Here is a 22,064-nt window from a genome sequence, read left to right on the forward strand (position 1 = left end):
CTCACTGATCAGTCAGATGCATCAAGACAAAGGGAGCAGGGGCTCCAACAATAGATTGATTTGTTAGAGAAGCTTTTGAGCAATTTTTAATTAGGGTAGTTTGAAACAGAAGTCACTAATTGCAGGCTTGAGATGAGGTTAAGTTGTTCAGGTGCATACAATGGATGCTTATGTTCTCTTCTGTTGCCCAGACTTTTTATTGAAATCTATTTGTTCAGTTATCATTATTACAAAACCTAGACAGACTACACGGATAAAATAGATGTGGTGACTAAAACGGTTCCATCGTCGTCTATAGAATATCAGACCAATTGCATCTAATGAGGGGAAGGAGAGCTAGGCTTCTCCCTCAAGGGGAACCAATACTAAGATGACTACATTGACAGGAAATGGGAGACATCCAAGACCGTTTTCTGTGATTGAGGGTAATTTGGCTAACAGAAAGAGTGCAGTCTCAGGTCCGTCTTTCCAACATCAGGTTGTTTAAGGTCAAAGAATAGAAAGACAATGCACTCACAGTATATGTGCACTCCACTGCAACATGATAACTGCGGGAGAAAACACCCGAAATTCTACTTTGTGCTTTGCACCGAGTTGTTTTAGGGAAGTCCAATATTGCCGTTTACTTCGTGCATCGCAAACTCTACCTTTAAAGTTAATTTGCACTTGAGCTGAAATCCAGTGTTGACCATGAATGCAAACCTTAAGGAAATTGTGAGGCACATTATGAGCAGCACAGTGCTGCAACGATGCTTTGAAATAATCCCGGGCAAAATCTCACAACCAGAGACGAAAAGTCAATGTCAAGAAGAACAGCATTATTTTAGAATAACTTTTATTCAACATCCACAAGATCCATTTACAATGACGAGAAAGAGATGAAGTATATCTACCTTACACACACAAATATATACACAGCCCCCTTCACATTTCCTTTACATATTGGGCTCAGAAGAGGGCACGTGGGCCTAAAACAGCTGACGAGGGCAAATCTGGCACACTTTGGGTACATAAATAAATGAAAACTACATAAAGTGAATGCAGATGAATTACTTCACATTCAGAGTCAACCATAGCAGTTCCACAATTCACTGAGGCATCATAAAGTGGTCAGAACACTTACAGCCATTCTGTATTTACATTCTATATGTATATTAAAGTTATTTTTTTCTTTTTTAAAGGGACAATCTGCAGTTGCATCAGAACCCAAAACATAAGCGGGTTGAACTCCAATGTTTGTAACCAAAGTAAATGTAAACAAACACTATGGGCTCATAACATTGTTTAAACTAGAATGTTGATAAAATGGGATGGTCAGTCCTTGCATCCATAGCTCTATGAATTGGAGCAGTTACACTTCGGCCCCATCCCTCAGCTTTTTACTAAAACAGGGGCAGGGAGGATGCTTTGTTATCGTTTCAACTGCCGATTGTCACTTTAATGATACCACCTACCACAAAACATATGGGTTTTTAATACCACTAATATTCTGCTCAGGGAAAAGACTATAGGTCTAGTAGGATAAGATCTGCAACTAGTTGTGTAGTGGAGGGTGAACGCAGTTTAGGCACCTTTTTTATTTTGGCCAAGCACCTTTTGCAGAAGAATGCATTGAAAGTATAGGGAGCTTCACTTTACTCACTGCGATCAGTTTGCCCACCACTACATCATTGTCTGTGACCAAAAGCAACCATTTATTTTCCCTCATAACTTTGATAACATATCAAATGCATGAGGCTTCCATGCCCAAAACTGCTACAGAAATGAAGCTGGGAAAGAACTACATCTGTTTGGCCTCTCTTGCTGAGGACTAATTCAGCACTTTCTTGATTGAAACAACTTACACTTTTAAAGGGGGCGAACTCACAATCTCAGACTGCAAGTTGGGGGGGGGGGGGCATGAGGACAATATCTCTCAAATAAATGGCAACAAAAGGTGGGCATTTTGAGTTTGGGGTGTTAAAAATAATCTATCGACAGGCTTTTATCTCTGTTGACCAAGCTGCCGTAAGGGAATGCCTGCCCAACAACGTCTTTGAGGTGTCAAAACCAAGAGGGATAACATAAAATGTGATTGTTGACTAAAACAAATTCAGTGTGTAATTTACATTGAGAAAGAGAAAATACTACAAAGGCCTCCACTCCATTGCACATCTTCATATAATACATATAATTTGTCCAACAAGGTTTGGGTCAATTCCATTTTAATTCAAGAAGTACACTGAAATCCTAATTCTCGTCAATGCTTTTCATTGAGGACAAAACATGGAATTAGAATTTGGTTAGCTTCCTGAATTAACTAGAATTTAAATGGAATTAAACCCAACCCTGATGTCGAACTGTCTCTGACTCGTCCACAGAGTCATCTAGGGTCCAGGGACTTGCCCTCCAGGACCAGCTTGATCTCTTTGGCATCCAGCGTTTCGTACGTTAGCAGAGCCTCAGCCAGCGTCTTGTGCTCGTCACTGTATGTCTTCAAGAGGTTTTTGGCTCGCTCATACGAGTCCTGAAGAAGATAGAGAATGATCATTGAATGTGACAGAAAATCTGAGCAGCCTATAAAATATAAATTTTCAAAAGAAAGAGTGAATATTGAAAACAACTTCAGAATGTGGAATGATTATTGGTTGGTAAATACGATCCTTAACTAAATAGGATTTAAATTTGTGGTCTTACATGAGTAGTGGGGGGAGGTTGGAGAAGCTTACCTTGAGCAGGACCCTCACTTCCTTTTCGATGGCAGCCTGAGTCTCAGGGCTCTGTTTAGTCAGGTCAGCATAGGTCATGACACCAAGCTGAAACAATGGAGTTTAGTCCCAGGTTCGTGGCAAAATAATAATCATAAACGAACATCCTTGACTTTCTTGCACTTTTCTTTTCTCATAGCATCTTTATTGGGGGAAAATGGACTTAATTTGACATGTGGTTGTCTCACTTAGCGGCCTTTAGATGAATGCACTAACTGTAAGTAGCTCTGGATAAGAGCGTCCACAAAATGACTAAAAAGTAAAAACGAACACTTATGCAACAGCTACTCTGAACAGTGGATAAACAGCGGAGGGCGGCGTGGGTTGCCAGGTCTGTGGCACAGTAAATAAATCCCTAATTTAATGGTTGGCAGAGAAGGTTAAGTATATGATTGGAACAAAAGAGTTAGACGGCTGGAGGAGAGTGATATCAATGACCCGCAAAGATTTAGGCTATCGACAAAAAACAAGTCCGTCCCGCTCACGAAATTGATCCCCCTTATGTGCTTCAAAATTAAAATTTGAACCAAGAATTGGGCTGTTTGAGCTGCACATAACCTCAGTAGACCTATGGACTGTGGATACGAGGTGGGTAGTAGATTAAATCTCTCCGTTTTGAGTCGGAACACAGGGCTGAGGAAAGGATTAGGACGAAAGTCTGGAATGTGTGGGCACATACACACCAGCCACATCGCTGAGACCCCTCCAATCATGTGCAAAGCCTGAGTATGGCATTTCTGCACAAAGGCAAATGCTACCTTCTTGGTTTACAGATATGGGCCTTAGGTGAATTGTTGAAAAAGCCTTGTGACACGATATTAAATGCATTATCTAATATGCAGACTACCAGAATAGTTATGAACGATTTGTGTCTTCAATAAATGTCATCAATCCACCATTTTATGCACATGAGGTATAATCCCTTACCTTGTCACTCATTCCAAACCTGGTCACCATCATCTTGGCTATTTTAGTTGCCCCGTCGAAGTCACTTGATGCTCCTGAAAAACAGAGCCACCACAATACAAGAGTAAGGATGAGATAGCACTTTTTTTTTTTTTTAAATGGTTGAATCATAGAAATATCGATCATGCAAAATGTATTTTCATAGCAGACTTAGCAATACATTTAAGAACTGCTCTATACTGTAGTTCAGTTGGTAGAGTATAGCGGTTGCAATGCCAGGATAGTGGGTTCAATTCCCGGGACCATCTGTACGTAAAATGTATGCTCGCATGAATTTAAGTAACTTTGGAACAAAGCACCTACTAAATGGCATATATTAAAGCCTAACCAAACTAGGCTTTTCCTCACTGGTTGTGATGTAATCGTCGCCGAAGATGAGTTCCTCGGCCACGCGGCCGCCCATGCTGACGTCCATCTGGGCCAGGAGCTGAGCACGTGTCTCACTCCATCGGTCATTCTCTGGGAGCATGGACACCTGAACAGACAGATGACAAATTAGTTTGAGAGAGACCATCCATCTTAGGTAAACCATTGCTTAATCGTACTTCTCTGTTCCTCCTGAATTGTTTTAAGGCAGGCCCGGACGCCCCCTGGAGCTACAAACAGTTCTGCCAAAATTGAAATATTTAACAGAAGCAAACTTCTTTGAGTAAGTCCAGGGCAACCGCAGTAAGAGGGGGGCTAAGTCAGTGGTTCCCAAACTGTGCCCCACACCCCAACATTTTTTTTTTTTTAAAGGGAACTCAGTCCAGCTTTAAACTTACTTTTAACAGTTGTAATAGTAGAATGCACAAGGTGCAATTTCGAAATTGGGTAGTGCATCATCAGTTCCTCTTGTCGTGTTAGTCACTACATACCTTAGAAAGCTATTTATAAACTTGTTTATAACTATGCAGCTTTAAACCTGCTGTAAACCAAAATACTCTCCACCAACAAGAGGGGTGTGAAAAGCGTGTGTCATGAACAGCGATTGTGCCCATAGAAACATTCATGGCGCGGGATGTTAATCAATGCTGGAAGGGGGGACCCAAGTGAAAAGGTTTGGGGAGCGGCTGAGCTAAGTAACAGTAGAGGGACAATGCACATATTCTGCAAGGTATTTTCCTGTATAATGGAGCACATTCTGAGATCCCTGTATATAAAAATATGGCTTAGCAATTCGAAACACGTATGAAATTTAACAAATTAACAATCAACATTTTTCTAATGATCTTACATGCATGCTGGTTGTTATTTTGTCAATGGCATTGCTAATCAGAGAAGTCATGTCAATGCAGGTGCAAACATTTTGTGAAGACATACCAGCGCTTCAAACACTTTTGGCCAATCAAAATGCAATGCCCAGTCCTACTCACATGTCCGAGAGTGGGTCCACGGGGCATGATGGTGGCCTTGTTAATGGGCATGGCATCTTTTGTGTAATACGCCACAATGGCGTGGCCTGACTCATGGTAGGCTGTGATTTGCTTGTTCTTCTTATCGATTTCCACACTCTTGCGCTCAGGACCTTCAGTATACAGAGAAAGGAATTTAGTCTATCATTAATAGTTCAAGAGTCCACCTTTTATTAAGTCAAACACTCAACATCACTCACATTACTGAGGTGCAGGTTTACTCCAGCATGTTTAACTGAATTCCAACCAGAGAGATAAGACTGCTCCTAATCCTAACAAGCATTACAGTTATCAAACTGTAGGTCCTATAAAAGTATGGAACAAACTGAAGCAAAGCCCACCTATCCCTCAGAAAATATCTGTCCTAGAGAACGAGGGACGTTCATTGACCTGACATTCTTACTGTCTAGATTAGAATGTCTCTAACGTTAAGCACTCTCACATGGCAGGGTGTGTGTGTGTGTGTGTGTGTGTGTTTCTGAATCTGTATTTCTGTGAGTGTGTGACTACCCACCCATGAGGATCTTGTCCTTGGAGAACTCCAGTTCCTTCATGGTGACCAGGTCTAGGCCATCCACCGCTGCTTTCAGGGCCGCCTGGTTCACAAGGTTCTCCAGCTCCGCCCCAGTGAACCCCACCGTCCCCCTGGCAATGATTTCTGCGTTCACGTCTGAATGAACAGAGACAAAAGGAAGCTAATGTCAGTCCAAAACAGTGGGCTCTTTCATGCAGGAATTCAGGGGGGCAGCCGTGACACCAAGTGATTGGAACCTCTCAATGAGGCTGCTAGGTTTACCATGGCTAAAATACATGAGTCAGTTGATATACTGTCTAAGCCAGGGGTTTCAAACCTCTCCTCCGGGAACCCCAGCCACTCCATGTATTTGAACTATTCCACAGCTAGCACACCTGATTCAACTTGTCAACTAATCATCAAGCCCTTCACTAGGTGAGCTAGTTCAGGGCTACAACTAAATGGTCAAACATCTGGGGATCCCCGAAGAGAGGTTTGAAAACCGCTAGTCTAAACAACCGATTTGAAACCTACTAGGATCCACTTTGATCTTCTGAAGGTACCAGTTGAGGATCTCCGTGCGTCCTTTCACGTCGGGCCGAGGGACCGTCACCTGCATGTCAAACCTCCCCGGTCTTATCAGCGCACTAACAAGAACAGGAGTAATGGGTTAATGATTCCATTGCTGACAGGTTGTATACATTTAGAACAAGGCAACTGCTCCAATCTCAAGTGTGTCAATGACAAACGCATTCTACAATCAAATGAAAAGCTGCTCTGTCAATGGGGCAAGCTTAAGAAATCTATTCAATCTGTAAAGCTGAAGGGTTACAGATTCCGCTCTATAAATTTACAGCAAATTTTCGATTGAGCCGACACGCAACCTGAACCGTGAATGCAGTCTCTGCTAAAGCGGGAATATTGTCTTTAAAATGTAAATCACGCTCTTGAACTGAACTTCAGCGATGCAGATTGAATAGAGCCCTGGGGAGGTGCTCTATTTTCGACTCCATTCAAAATGGGTTTGTTCCATTTACACCGTTTTTTTCCGGTCCCATGACCAGCTCTCAAGGAGAGAACTTTGAGGAGGATCATGGCCAAAGGCAGCATCTGATCTCTGGGCACATGGGAAGTGTAGTTCCCCCTGTGCAATTTGCTTCAGTTAAAGGGGCAAACAGTAGTTGCTACATCCATTTTCGGACACATTAATTTAACGTATCCACTGATTTTTGAAGAATATAACTTATGCCGCTTAGTTCAAATGTTGTACCCCATCAGAAACCAAAATATAAGCTTGCTGGGGAGAACGCTTTTTATCGTTTCAACTGCTGATTGCCGCTTTAAAGAGATACTTCAGGACTTTGCCAATGAAGCCCTTTATCTACTTCCCAAGAGTTTGATGAAATCATGGATACCATTTTAATGTCTCACCGTGCATTTTGAAGGAAGTTGCTAGCTAGTTTTAGCGCAATTCCTAACTAGCACAATGACCGGAAGTCTATAGTAACTGTTAACATTGGCTCGCAAAACTACCTCCAACTTCCTTCAGACTGGATGCAGACATAAAAATGGTATCCATGAGTTCATCTGACTCGGGAAGTAGATAAAGGGCTTGATTGCCAAAATCCCGAAGTATCCCTTTAAGCACCAGCCTTATTCCCATGTGACCCACATTTCATGTGTGGTTTTGCATCTCTGAGCTGCTGAAATCCAGCAGTGTAAAAGCGACCCGTTGAACCATTAAGACTTGGCGGCCAGCCAGTCAGCCAGATCCTGACAAAGGGACCAAGTCGACTGGCTGGTGAAAAGCCCATAGAAACACCAGTTACTACACACTGTAAACATACTTATCCAAAGCCTCTGCAAAGTTTGTAGCGCCAATAACGATGACCCCTTCATTTGGTTTGAACCTGTAAAATATCAACACATTGAATAACGACCACGCAAGCCTTGTGATTAGCAACAGGGAAACTTAAGTCCAGCTTAATTTATCAAATTCGCCGATGCAACATATATATATATTCAGAATTTTTCTTACCCATCCATCTCTGCCAGTAGCTGGTTGATGGTCTGTCTGGAGTAGGGGTGCATTGGTGACTCAATCCGCTTTCCCCCCACACTGTCAAGCTCATCAATGAAGATAACACAAGGTGCATTGGCCTTTGCCTCTTCTGCAGACCAAACAGAGGGAAAGAGATTTATTTAGGAGGTTTCTTGATAGCTTCCTTTGCTCAATTCTTCTCGTCCGTGGACACTGATCAGAAAGGACTTGATAGGTGAAAGTCATGTGGTGGAAACCTCTCAAGTCCTTTCAGCTATCATCAAGAGTGACAGGGTGTAGGATGGTCAGTCAGTGAATTGACACAGCTTTTCATCTTTCCTGGGACTTACTGAAGAGGTTCCTGATGCGGCTAGCTCCAACACCAACAAACATTTCGTCAAATTCAGATCCCGAGGCATAGAAGAAGGGGACGTCGGCCTCCCCGGCTACAGCCCGAGCCAGGAGAGTCTTCCCTGTTCCAGGGGGGCCGATCAGGAGGATGCCTGACAGAACGAGAGAGGCCACAAATGAGCACAACATGGATACATTGCTTCATTCCTTCAATGGGTAAAGGGAAGACCCTACAGATACCGACAGATCGGGGTGCAATAAATAAGTAGAAGGAAAGAAGCTTGTGTGAGCTGGCGCTGGATCCTGTTTCTGTAGCGTGAGGCAGCTTGATATACAAGTACACCCTCTGGACAGGACGCTAGTCTATCGTAAGGCCTTATCCTAAAACAGATCTCCTTAATGCTGAGTGCCAAGCAGAGACGCACCAGGTCCCATTTTTATTGTCTTTGGTAAGAGCTGCTGTCTTTGTTTTGTTCTTGGCCTCAGCCGGGGATCGAACTCCCAACATTACAATCTTACAGCAGACACTAACCTCAAGGCAATAGCATATTCTAAACATTTACAGAAAGACAGACCAACAGACTACCTTTAGGCAGCTTCCCTCCCAGCACAGTGAACTTCTGGGGGTTCCTGAGGAACTCGACCACGTCCTGCAGTTCGTTCTTGGCCTCCTCCGCCCCCTTGACGTGCTCAAACGTCACACTCTTCACCTGGACTGGGTCCACTTGCGAGTCCAGGCCTGATGTGGTGCGGAACCTCACTGTACAGGACAGACCCACAGCAACTCAGTCAGACCAATGACAACACCTGGGAATCTCTATTCATCATGGAAACTATGCTAGACTATAATTTGCCATGAACTATTGTTTTTGCTCATACCACTTTCATCTTCCATACAAATGAATTGAAATAACCATTTACTATTCAATCATTCATTGTTTAATAACCAAAGGTTACATTTCTGCTAAATAGTCCAGCTAATTCCAGACAGCTGACTGATAATTAAAAATATATTTTTCAGCATGATGAGGCAAACAGCAGCACTTACAACTATTGCTCTTGATGAAGAAGCACAACACAAAAATCACAATAGGGTGATTCATGCAAGTGTAGGAATTGAATTGAAAACAAACCAGCATCAGAAAAGGAGCCTTTACCCGAGAGAAACGGGGTTCTTGACAGGCCGTAGATTCCCACGAGGAGGAGGACCAATAGAATCAGCCTGGTCCTCCTTAGTGAGTCTGTCAATGGAAGATAGAAATATATAAATGTGATACTTCCAAGTGATTTAGTTCAACTCCGCAGTGCCACCTTGTGATCACTTCGTGGAACTGCTAGTAGTGACCATGGGCTTAGTGCTTCACTGTAACTGGCAGTCATGATTGACAAATCTGCTAGGAGCAAAGGTATGGTTCAAATGAGCTGTCTACACTTTAAAATATCTCAAAAAAAGGGTCAATCTACATCACATGTTTTACTTTGAAAATAATCATATTTACCTATTAATTCTTGAAGAATATAACTTACAAATGCCTCATGAGCTTAGTTCAACTGCCGTACGCCATCAAAACGCAAAATATAAGATTTTTTAATTCCATTGTTTACAAACAATAATTGTAAAAAATGTATAGCCTCAAAACATAGTCAAAACTATAATGTTGATGTCATGGATGGTCAATCATTGCATCTTTAGTCTATGAATTTGAGTGGTTACATTTCTCCAGCCCCATCCCTCAGCTGTTTACTAAAAACAGTGGCGGGGTGTCTGCTTTGTTATTGTTTTAACTTTGCCCCTTTTATAAAAAAATTAATTAAAATTAAAAAAACTTCCTGTTAGTCACTCTAGGAAGGGCATAATGCTGAGAGACTAAGAAGTAAAATGTATTTATGTGATGTATGAAGAGAGTTGTGCGACGTGCCTTGTGTCCTCTGAGTGAAGGCCTGGGACTTCATGAAACCCTCTGTGAAGCCAGACTTGAAAGCATCTTGTTGGTCACCTGGCAGGTTCTTCAACTTTACCACTTGGTCAAGACTCTCTGCCTCCGGGGCCTTGTCTGGTCTCAGGAGGAGACCCTGTGACAGTGTGTGCGTGTTGTGAGAAAGTGGGAAAGAGAGCATAATGTATGCGTGTCAGCAGGTTAGTATGCGAGACAAAAAGAGGGGGGGGGGGGGGGGGGGTTGAATATGAAACAATGGGATTAATGGTCACAAGACATAAAAATGGGTCTTTCCACGTGAGGGAGCACAGTTAAAATATAAAATAGAAAGTGAAAAATGGTCCACTACACCATAAAGAACAAGGACTACTGCCACAGAGAGATTGGGTTTTGCCTATGAAACCAACTCTAAAACGATGTTAGAATTTTATAACATATCCCAGTAAAGTCCATCTTCACTTTGCAGGGAAACAAACTATTTAGTGTGTTCGGTAAAATTGAAGACAACCAAACAGATACAGTGGGTTCATGCCAAACTCTGTCCAAGAGGACATTTGGAGAGTGGATGTGTGACTTATGTAGTGTAACACTGGCTGACCTTCATGAAGGTTGTGGTGTACCCCTCTGGTTCCGCCGGCCCCACGTAACCAGACTGCACACGTCTGCTCTTCCTCAGAGTCTTGAAGCCTCGGTTCTGGACCCTTACTGAGTGAGAGAGACCAAACAAAATGAATTTCACTATGGTGTGTCACAGGGAGGAAAATATCACTTCCGGACCAATGGAATGCTATAAAATGTGGAAACTACCCCCACCCAAGACACCCAGCATTGCAAAACAAACAACGCGAGGTAGGTCAGGATCTTGGAATGTGGTTTGTCCCAGAACATCTAATAGTGTAGAGCCCTGTGTTTTGCGCAAATAAAGTGGTAATCCTAACTGACCTAAAACAGGAAATTTTTACTAGGATTAAAATGTCAGAAATTGTGAAAAACTGAGTTTACATGTAGTAGGCTAAGGTGTATGTAAAATTCCAACTTCTACTGTATGTATGTAAAAAATATATGTTGGATTGGAAATGAAGATAATTACATTGATGGAAGCACCAATCTGCAATATTAAAGCTGATCCACCCCTTAAAATACAATTTTTAAAACAGTTAACACTACTACATGCCATATTATTTAAGTGTTAACGTGATGCAGCCTAGACTCCCAGTGCAGACTAGTGGAGTAGGCACTAGACAACGACCTATAATCAGCTAAGCCGATATTGGCCTTTTCTAGTCCCTCCACATAGGAAAACTGCTGCTATGCCAGCCGCCACTGTACAATGTGGAGGAATGTCTAGCTGGGAAAATCAGCAGCAAGCTAGTTCATTCTTCAACAGAAAGGTACAGTATTGAGAAAGAAATGAATTTACACCGTGACCAATTTGTTGCAAATATTAGTTTAGTTTCATTCACTAATAATGCTTGCAATAAGCTAGCTAAGCAGATAGCTATGTCACCTGTTAGCAAAAATTACAATAACTAACCCTTTCATCTGTGGTTTTAGCTAGCTAGCTATATTAGCTACTATGCTAGCTAGCCAAGATATCAGATGGCAACAAGCCATCTGACTTGCGGTGTAACGTTAGCTATTTGCTGGTGTGCTGATCTGAACTAGAGGTCGACCGATTAATCGGAATGGCCGATTAATTAGGGCCGATTTCAAGTTTTCATAACAATCGATTTCCGATTATTTTTTTAATTCAATGTTTTTACTTTTTTTGTATACCTTTTATTTAACTAGGCAAGTCAGTTAAGAACACATTCTTATTTTCAATGACTGCCTAGGAACTGTGGGTTAACTGCCTTGTTCAGGGGCAGAACGACATATTTTCACCTCGTCAGCTCAGGGGTTCCAATCTTGCAACCGCACAGTTAACTAGTCCAACGCTCTAACCATTGCACTCCACGAGTAATCTGCCTGTTACGCGAATGCAGTAGAAGCCAAGGTAAATTGCTAGCTAGCATTAAACTTATCTTATAAAAAAAACAATCAATCATATTCACTAGTTATAACTACTAATCCAGTTTAGCAGGCAATATTAACCAGGTGAAATTGTGTCATTTCTCTTGCGTTCATTGCACGCAGAGTCATGGTATATGCAAGTTTGGGCTGCCTGGCTCATTCCGAACTAATTTGTCAGAATTTTATGTAATTATGACGTACATTGAAGGTTGTGCAACGTAACAAGGATATTTAGACTGATGGATGCCACCCGTTAGATAAAATACCGAACGGTTCCGTATTTCACTGAAATAATAAACGTTTTCTTTTCAAAATGATAGTTTCCGGATTTTATCATATTAAATGACCAAAGGCTCGTATTTCTGTGTGTTATTATGTTATAATCAAGTCTGATTTGATAGAGCAGTCTGAGCAGCAGCAGGCTCGTTATCATTCATTCAAACAGCACTTTCGTGCATTTTGCCAGCAGCTCTTTGCAAGCACAGCGCTGTTTATGACTTCAAGCCTATCAGCCTAATGGCTGGTGTAACCAATGTGAAATGGCTAGCTAGTTAGCTGGGTGTGCGCTAATACTGTTTCAAACGTCACTCGCTTTTAGATTTGGAGTAGTTATTCCCCTTGCGCTGCAAGGGCCGAGGCTTTTGTGGAGCAATGCTTCGAGTGTGGCTGTTGTCGATGTGTTCCTGGTTCGAGCCCAGGTAGGGGCGAGGAGGGGGACGGAAACTATACTGTTACACTGGCAATACTATAGTGCCTATAAGAACATCCAATAGTCAAATATATATGAAATACAAATGGTGGAGAGAGACATAGTCCTATAAATACTATATTAACTACAACCTAAAACCTCTTACCTTGGAATATTGAAGTCTCATGTTAAAAGGAACCACCAACTTTCATATGTTCTCATGTTCTGAGCAAGGAACTTAAACGTTAGCATTTTTACATGGCACATATTACTTTCTTCTCCAACACTGTTTTTGCATTATTTAAACCAAATTGAACATGTTTCATTATTTATTTGAGGCTAAATAGATTTTATTGATGTTTTATATTAAGTTAAAATAAGTGTTCATTCAGTATTGTAATTGTCATCATTACTACTACTACAAAAAAAAAAACAACTCGGCTGATTAATCGGTATCGGCATTTTTGGTCCTCCAATAATCGGTATCGGCGTTGAAAAATCAGAAATCGGTCGACCTCTAATCTGAACAGGCGCAATCATATCCGTAAATTGACCGTTTATAGTCAGATTACAGGCGTGACATGCTGGAGTGATGCTTCTACAGAAATGTTGATCAGTAGGCTAATACAAGTCCCAAATGGAAGGGAAACAGATTGTCATCTATAGCACCATAGACTCCACTGATCAGCCAAAACAAGCTCAATAATTCAATGCATGCAGACACTCCTATTGAATATGCATTCACCTGTAAGAAGGCCTATGCCGTCTTAATTTACACAGTTTATCAAGAGATTTACCATTCAAATAACAATGACGTATACTGAACAGAAATATAAACGCAACTTGCAAAGTGTTGTACCCAAGTTTCATGAGCTGAAATAAAATATCCCAGAAATGTTCCATATGCACAAAAAGCATATTTCTCTAAAATGTTGTGCACAAATGTATTTACATCCCTATTAGTGAGCCTCTCTCCTTTGCCAATAATCCAGCCACCTGTCAAGTGTGGCATATCAAGAAGCTGATTAAACAGCATGAAATAAAAAGCCACTAAAATGTGTAGTTGTCACAACACAAGGCCACAGATGTCTCAAGTTTGCGGGAGCGTGCAATTGGCATGCTGACTGCAGGAACGTCCAAGAACTATTGCCAGATAATTTAATGTTAATATCTCTACCATAAGCTGCCTCCAATGTTATTTTAGAGAATTTGGCAGCACGTTCAACCAGCCTCAGACCATGTCTAACGGCAGCCCAGGACCTCCACAGCTTCTTCACCTGCGGTGAAACTGAAGAGTATTTCTATCTGTAATAAAAGCCTTTTTGTGGGGGAAAACTCATTCTGATTGGCTGGGCCTGGCTCCCAGTGGGTGGGCCTATGTCCTACCATGCCCACCCATGGCTGCACCCCTTGCCCAGTCATGTAAAATCTATAGATTAGAGCCAAATTTATTTATTTCAATTGCCCAATTCCTCCTATTAACTAAATCAGTAAAATGTTTAAAATGTGTGCATTTTGCTATATATTTTTATTCAGTATTGTTAGATTGGTAAAAACTAAGTCAAATGTATAGTTTAATTTGAAAATTCCCATGAGGGTTGCTGGGTCCATTCCACAGATGAGGACCACAGTTATGGTTCCTTACCAGGCCAGTACTGGAGCTCTGAACAGACGACTTGTAGAGGACTCTGGTTTGGTCTGTGGAACATAGGCAATCCAAAAACACCCAACTTTGCGTTTGACAACCCTATGGAAATTAATACAAAAAGGTCAACATAAGATTACCACAAATACACAAGTGTTAATGACTGCTTGTGATAATATTACTGCAAATATACCACCATTCCTGATACACAAAGGAAACGGTTGAGAGTGAAAACACAGCAGTGTTGCAGTCCTTGACACAAACCGCTATGCCTGGTACCTACTACCACACCACGTTCAAAGGCACTTACATTTTTGTCTTGCCCATTCACCCTCTGAATGGCACACACATAATCCATGTCTCAATTGTCTCAGGGTTTAGCAATCCTTCTTTAATCTGATTATCTACACTGATTGGATTTAACAAGTGACATCAATAAGGGATCATAGCTTTCACCTGGTCAGTTGTCATGGAAAGAACAGGTGTTCTTAATCTTTTGTATACTCAGTGTACACCCAACCACAAACCTCCTCACCATGTTTGTTGTGGAAGAAAGATTCTGCGGAGACATGGGACGTCCTCCATCTTGAGGTGGCTGGGCCGTCCTCCGAGCCCAGTGAGGGCAGTAACCTGTTCAGCAGCTCATCCAACTGTCCCACCCTCAGGTCTGATAGACCCAGGTCCCTCAGGTTCACAGCGGGCTGTGGGGACAGGAAGTCAGTGTGAAGGACACAACTGTAATAATGACATAGCGTTAGCTAGCCTGGTCCCTGATCTGTTAGTGGTGTGTGCATAGCCAACTCACGACCACAGGGGTTGCCTTTTGCAACCCGTAACCTAGCTTACTGTTCCCTCATTTAATAGTAATTGGAATTTAAAGGGGGTGGTCAAAGGTAGCACCATTTGGTAGATAATTTGGTCTGATGGCAATCCAGTACAGTATGATAGAATATAGTAAAAAGATGGCTATAGAATAAAGTCATGAGATCAAGGCTAAGTTGAACCCTTTGAACTGAAATGGGGCTACATAACTAATGTCCTAAGAGGCTGAAATAGCACATATGTTGGCACTCATCCAAGTGAAACACAAGATAGTACTAAATGCTGGGGACCTATGTTATGTATAAGCCCTTGGTCATGAATCAGTTTCATTACATTACACATAAGAGTCATTGGACAAAGGTATCTTCTGTACAGGGGAGTTTTGTTAAGAGCCCCAATGCTCAATTTGAACATTAACACGTGTCGCTTACGGAATGGTTTTGGAAGCATATATCAGCGAGAAATCATACATTTAAATTGATACACACCTTGATAGGGTTAGTGTTCCAACACTGCCATAATCTCCATGTTACAGCGCTTGTTTATTGAAAACAGACAAGAAGACCTGTGCTAATTAGTCATCTAGCATGCTCCGAACACCTGTGTGTGAGCATAACACGGGCAGTGTAGCAGAAATGTAGTTGTCAGATGGAGGCACCCATAGCTGTATGGATCTGTGCAAAACTGCTACAGTAAGAGTATATTTTTTATTTTAAGGATTCTTTTCTACCTGAAGAAAGATAAGGGCCATATGCTTTAAAAAGCCACATCGCAAGTGATGACTACTGACGTTTCTAAACGTTTTAACAAAGAGACGGGATTGTAGATCACGTGAGCTAGTTGTGGGCAAAGCTAATGGCTGAAAACTGTAGGGAGTGGGCAGAATGCCGCCTCGAGTTTGAGAGTTAGTTATGTATATGTTGTTCCATGCTATTAATATTCAAGGTCGTTGTCTAGCAGTGATGTGGGAGTGTCGCCACCTATGTAAGCCAGGCTAAGAAATTATGTGCTGCTGCATTTGTAAGGGACTTTCCTTAGGCCGAGTTACAACAGATAATGAAAGTTCTCTTGTACGAGCCCAAACATCTGCAAATATGTTTGACTCCAGTGGCCATGATGATCTCTAGCCAAATGACGAGGAAAAATAACACCAGCACATTGGAGTGCTGTGAGTGAGATATCTGCAATGAAGCTGTAGTGGCCAAGTATCATGATAATGATACGTTTAGTGAAAGTCACACATTATATCTTTAACCTCAACATAGACACGTGTTCGCTTGCGGAGCTACGCCAAGCCCGTAAGATCTGGTAGCACTATACACACACCATGGGTGTATTCATTACCCATTCTGTTGCAAAACAGGTTTTTTTTTTTAAAGGAAGCAAACGGAACAAAATGGGGAGATACCTACCTGAATTTGTCCCATAGAAACATTTTTTTTTAGACTAATGATTACACCCCAGGAGTAAAAAACAAAAAACATTTTATGCATGTTACACATTAGTCAGTCCAAAGTCAAACTGGGGCTCCTGAGGATAGTGTATGGGGTTTGGGCTAGTTGTGTAGCTAAGCTGCTTTCATGCAAGCTACAGCGCGAAGGTTGACACAGCTTGTGTAAATTGAGAGGCTTCTCCAGTCAGAGGGAGAACTGCAACAGTGTTTCGCCAGAAATAGGCAGAGGGTATAACAAGAGGAATCCCTTATAACTGTTTACCACCTACGATTGCCACGAAGTAGGCTTATTTTATGGGCAAGACTAAGGGGACTTTTCTAACCAGCATCCTATTGATAGCCTGACTAGCCAAAATCTATGACTGACCCTTACCTTAACCAAAGCCTAACCTTAATCCTAACCTAATTTTAATTGGAAAATAAAATATTACAGACCTGCCAACCCTGTCCAACTTTTTAGAGTACCCGATGCAAGCGGCAAATTGGAGATTCAACTCGCGCTCAGCACACGCCGAATTGGGGATCCCTTTTGCCACTGCACGCTCATGCACGCACTGTTTGTGAGTCTGATTGCAATTATAGAAATGCACCAAATCAAGTCCATAAAAGGTTGGAATACTTGACGGCATTCCATTTACACATATGGTAAAAGTCACTAACAAGATCTAATTAGAAACACAGAAAGGGCCTTTATTCTTGGAGTTTATTAAAACATTTATTAAACAAATAATAATGGGGCGGCAGGTAGCCTAGTGGTTAGAGCGTTGAGCAGGTAACCGAAAGGTTTCTAAGATCGAATCTCCGAGCTGAAAATATAAAAATCTGTCCTTCTGCCACTAAACAAGGCAGTTAACCCACTTAACTGCCTTGTTCTTAACTGACTTGCCTAGTTAAATAACAATGAAAAAAAAATAAAACAAGTTATTTGTTTAGGTACAAAATGTACAAACGTCTTATCCACGATTTAAAAAAAATGTCACTGATATGATAAGAACAAATGTTTGAAGCAGAGCATCAGTATCAAATAAACATGTTATCCATAATACGAACGAAAAAGCTATGATAGGAAACAGTGGGTGAGAACAAATCTTCTGGAGACCTTCAAAATGTTCAGGAAATCATTTTCTCAACAGATTTGCCTGGTAGCTAGCAGATTTAACCTTACGCAGCAGGTCATCTGGGTAGACTTCTCTGTGGCAAACAGTTCCTCTGACAGCTTTACTGACTGGCTGCAATAACAATAAAATGACTTGCTAAATTAGCTGCTCATTTTGTTATTGCATGGGACCTATGCTTACTTGTTTTTCATGAGCACATGTGCTTAGACAAACCTCTCAAACAGGGCCAATCACTAAGGCCAGCTCACAAGTATTGGTTTTTTAGACACAGATCCGAATCAACACAAAGCAAAACCATTTTGAAAACAAAAACAAATGGTCGCATCGACAGACTGCAAACTGGCTACACAAAGCATAAGTAGGCTACCGCAAAGCAAATCTGAACGCTGTTCGCTAGAAGAGTCTACTGTTACTGCCTATGTGAAAGGCGCCTATTGTATTTCTTTGCAGTGCATAGACCATTTCAGATTTTCAAAATTGATAAAATCTGAAATCTAGTGCAAAGGTATTTTAGAAGCATTGCCTCCAAAGCTAATACCGGACACTCATTCATTCTTCATCGTGCAGTCTTCTAAAATCCCGACTCCATTTAATGACAAGATGTTCATATTTATTTTTTATTATACTTTTGCAAATGTTTTCTTGTGACGTCGATCATAATTACAGTTACAGTCTATCAGGTCTAGCGATCCTCGTAATGTTTTGTGGAAAATACAACTAATGGGACGCAGAATTAAATGTGTATCACACTCGCACAAATGTATTTGCATTTAATTTCTTTCACTAGCAAATGAGAGTGAACTGCTGGCACTTTAGAGCACACTGAATGTCCATCTTATGTTCGCTAACATTAGCCTGAAACAATTAGTGTTTACCTTTCCACAACACATGGAGTCGAAATGGGATTTGTCCATGTGTTAACGTACAGCTGACAGTCGGCAAACTCAGCATCACAACAAACAGACACGGGGTAGTTACGTCGAATAATGATGTATTAATCTCCATGTCCATTCACACAAACTCCGTACATGTCTGTGTGTTGCAGCTCGAGAATCGGGATGCTAGATTTAATCAGGGGATACATTTTTTATTCAAATTTAAAAAATATATATGTATATATTTTTTTAAACAGGCCCGTTTCATTTCTGCGTACTTTTAACTCGGATGTCGTACATGGACAGAGAATTGCGTAGTTGGTACGCAAAATGCGTGCATGTTGGCAGGTCCGGAAGTCAGCCAAGTCCCCTTAGTTTACCTCTGTGAGCAGCGGGTCCTGCTCTGGTGTGACATCTTTTTGCAGACCCTGGACAGAAGCTGTTGCCTTGGAGCTGGCTGAATTCTTCAGGGAATGAAGGGCATTGATGAGTTGGCCAATGAGTTGACTTGTTACCTAGGAGACAGACCAGAGAGATGGAGACATTGGAAATTCATGAGACATACATGACTTGTGTTGGCATATTGTTCTGATAAACAACAGTACTGGTGTGGATAACTGTCAAGTTGTAGGCTATGCATCTACGTACTACTAGTCAGTAGCTTCCCTATAACGTTAACCAACTGACCTGTTTTGACATCTGGGGATATTCATTTATACTGTGTTAAACATTTTCTACATTCTCATGCAACTGACAGAGTGGTCGGTTATGACATCAGTATTGTCATTCACAGGCAGAAGCAAATCAAGCTATGCAAAAAAAAAAATCTAGCTATGCTGTTACCGCAATAGCTGGATTATGCAATTGATTGATATTATACTATGGCATAACCAAATAACGTTTGTCAGCTAGTTGGCTAACTAGTTAACCTAACGTATATTACAAGCTAACGTTAGTTAACTAAATACTGTAGCTTGAAATAAACTAGCTAACGTTGGCAAGCTGGCCAATTTAACTTCGTCGTTACTAGACTCACTACGCTAGTTGGGAACTACGTTAACTGGCTAGTTGGCTAGCTACGAAGTGCTGAAGTTGGTGGCTAACTAGATAACCGTCTGGTGCGGTGGACCAGCCGGTGACAGCTAGCTAATGCTAACTTGTACCTCATTGTTAGCATTATAGCCTGGTCCACCAGGCTAGCTAGCTAAATAAGCTTGATAAGATAACTAGACATTTAGACTTACGGCTAACTTAAATAGATCACTTTAACAGCTAACTACATGTGTTGTCGCTTATATCTAGAAAATTTAGTTAGCTGCTAGCACTTTCAAGCAGCTAGCTAACGTAGCTAGGTTATATCAGTCAGCTAACGTTAACAGTAGCTAACTATGATAGCTAATCACTGTGTGTCAACTGCTTTACCTGTGGCTGGAACGTCGTCGAGAAAGAAAACATTATCACAGCAACTTGAGGGTTGGTATGTGAAGACAGACCCTCAATGTTACTGAATATACCAACTCCTCCTGGGCACTGTCCTTTTTTTCTCTCCTGTGACTCAACTAGGTACTTTCTGATGAAAATGGCTTCTCAAAGGTCAACAACGTTAAGTGACGCACGTCTGTAAGAAATTACTACCGGTTGGAACCAACGATGTATATAAATAAACCTTGGATAGCGTTTGCCACCGGTGGAATAAACAAACATACAATCAATAATACAGTAGAAAAATGTATATACAGCATGTGCAAATGAGGTAGGATAAGAGAGGTAAGGCAATAAATAGGCCATGGTGGCGAAGTAATTACAAAATAGCAATTAAACACTGGAATGGTAGGATGTGCAGAAGATGCATGAGCAAGTAGAGGTTCTGGGGTGCAAAGGAGCAAGATAAATAAATAAATACAGTATGGGGATGAGATAGAATGAATGTGCTATTTACAGATGAGCTATGTACAGGTGCAGGGATCTGTGAGCTGCTCTGATAGCTGGTACTTAAAGCTAGTGAGGGAGGTAAGAGTCTCCAGATTCAGAGATGTTTTAATTTAATTTAGCTTGCATAATATAATTAAAAGGTATGTATTAAGGTGTTTGTAATATAATAACTTGGTAGACAATAATACATGCATTTCTATACCTTCCCCCCAAAGAATTACAACAGTGGGGGAGTGCCAATATGGATATCTAAATCATTGTTGGAACATGATTATGTCATGCTTATGCAGCATTCAAAACAACTGGGAACTTAAAAAAATACGAGGTCAAATCATGACGTCAGTGATCTTCAGGTGGGAAAGTCGGAGCTCTAGAAAGGGGTCCGAGTTCAAATCGAGTGCCCAGTTGTTTTGAACGTACTGAAGTCAGATGTCGGAGATTTCCGAGGTCCCAGTTGTATTGAACTCGACATTAAATGCCGGTACAATTGTATAAATGCCGACAGACAACTTGTTTGTTCGACATGGTGGGATATTTCTGAGGTCGGAAAATGAATTATGCGAGAAATGGCAGTGGAAAAGCCTTTATGCCCAAATATTGATATAACAACCATCATATCGAAATAAATGTATGTTGTGTGGTCGTCCCACTACAACTCGGGAAATCATGCAGTTTATTAGGCTACATATAAAATAAGTTATGATGAACCGGGTGGTGAATGTGCCAGGTGATGAGCTTGATGCTTCTTTCCAATAAATATTGAGGATATTATTCCGGTGACATGATGATCGATGCTTGGCTGCTGTTTGACAACAACAAATAATTATCCATAATAATCTCATTATGTAGATAGCCTACACACACTGTATCTGCAGGATGTTGGTTAGAGCACATGCACCCTCACCCCCAAACTACTTCCCCCGGCTATGGTGCCAAGACCAGAGTGGGCACATTTGCAAAAATAACGCAACAGTATTTGTGACAAAACCATAGGTAGATTTTAAAATGTGATGGAAACTCATTTAACTTGTATTTTTCATTCGGTACATGGGAATATAGCAAAAGTTATTTTTATGTGCATCACACACAGCCTTTTATCCGCAAAAAGTCAGTTTGATGGAAACACATCTCTGGTGGGAAATACACATTGTTTTATGTAGATTTAAGAATATTCGCATGAAAATCTGTCGCATAATGGATGGAAACTTAGCTACTGACACTCACTCAAATAGCCCATATCAGCAAAAATGTTTTAGATTGGTAAATTAGTCTAGCCAGCTATCTAAACTTGTAGTAATCATGATCAAATTACCGACCGGGTAGCCCCCATTTATTTTGTTAGTCACTCTCAAAACTGCAAATATTTCTCTTCAGGCTCCATCCACACTATGGCAAAATGTGTAGAATTGTGCAGGTTAGCGTTTTTCGTCGTGAATCAGTGATGGTCACTGGCTGGAACAGCCACAAAGTCATCAATTTTAAATTTTATTTATTTATTACCTTTATTTTACTAGGCAAGTCAATTAAGAACAAATTCTTATTTTCAATGACGGCCTAGGAACAGTGGG

At 41.1% G+C, this 22,064-nt stretch overlaps 1 protein-coding gene across 2 annotated transcripts; it reads right to left on the bottom strand.

Annotated features, from left to right (window-relative positions):
- Positions 1-818: 818 nt before the first annotated feature.
- LOC139367085 (ATP-dependent zinc metalloprotease YME1L1-like) lies at positions 819-20,186 on the bottom strand. Of its 2 annotated transcripts, none has more exons than XM_071105107.1 (18): positions 19,987-20,186; positions 18,945-19,079; positions 14,832-14,997; positions 14,297-14,398; positions 10,549-10,655; positions 9,933-10,086; positions 9,171-9,254; positions 8,600-8,773; positions 8,013-8,165; positions 7,660-7,792; positions 7,469-7,531; positions 6,156-6,268; positions 5,622-5,777; positions 5,069-5,220; positions 4,062-4,188; positions 3,675-3,748; positions 2,709-2,795; positions 819-2,506 (listed from the first exon to the last, which is right to left on the bottom strand). In XM_071105107.1, exons 1-18 carry the CDS (start codon positions 20,017-20,019, stop codon positions 2,363-2,365), a joined length of 2,157 nt encoding a protein of 718 aa, XP_070961208.1. In that variant the 5' UTR covers positions 20,020-20,186; the 3' UTR covers positions 819-2,362. The 2 variants fall into 2 exon arrangements, with proteins under 2 accessions (XP_070961208.1, XP_070961207.1); XM_071105106.1 differs by having other exon boundaries at positions 9,147-9,254.
- Between the last annotated feature and the right edge of the window lie 1,878 nt (positions 20,187-22,064).

Source organism: Oncorhynchus clarkii, chromosome 15 (assembly GCF_045791955.1).
Source record: "Oncorhynchus clarkii lewisi isolate Uvic-CL-2024 chromosome 15, UVic_Ocla_1.0, whole genome shotgun sequence".
In the NCBI taxonomy this organism is placed as follows: domain Eukaryota; kingdom Metazoa; phylum Chordata; class Actinopteri; order Salmoniformes; family Salmonidae; genus Oncorhynchus; species Oncorhynchus clarkii.

What these genes read in the sequence shown, in the direction of transcription:
- LOC139367085 (XM_071105106.1), bottom strand. Translation starts at nt 20,019, where the DNA reads ATGTTTTCTTTCTCGACGACGTTCCAGCCACAG. An exon ending in TTTGCAGAGGCTTTGGATAA is followed by an intron (nt 6,269 to 7,468) that starts GTATGTTTACAG and finishes TGTTCTTGTTAG; the next exon opens with TGCGCTGATAAGACCGGGGA. An exon ending in AAGTGAGGGTCCTGCTCAAG is followed by an intron (nt 2,507 to 2,708) that starts GTAAGCTTCTCC and finishes TATCTTCTTCAG; the next exon opens with GACTCGTATGAGCGAGCCAA.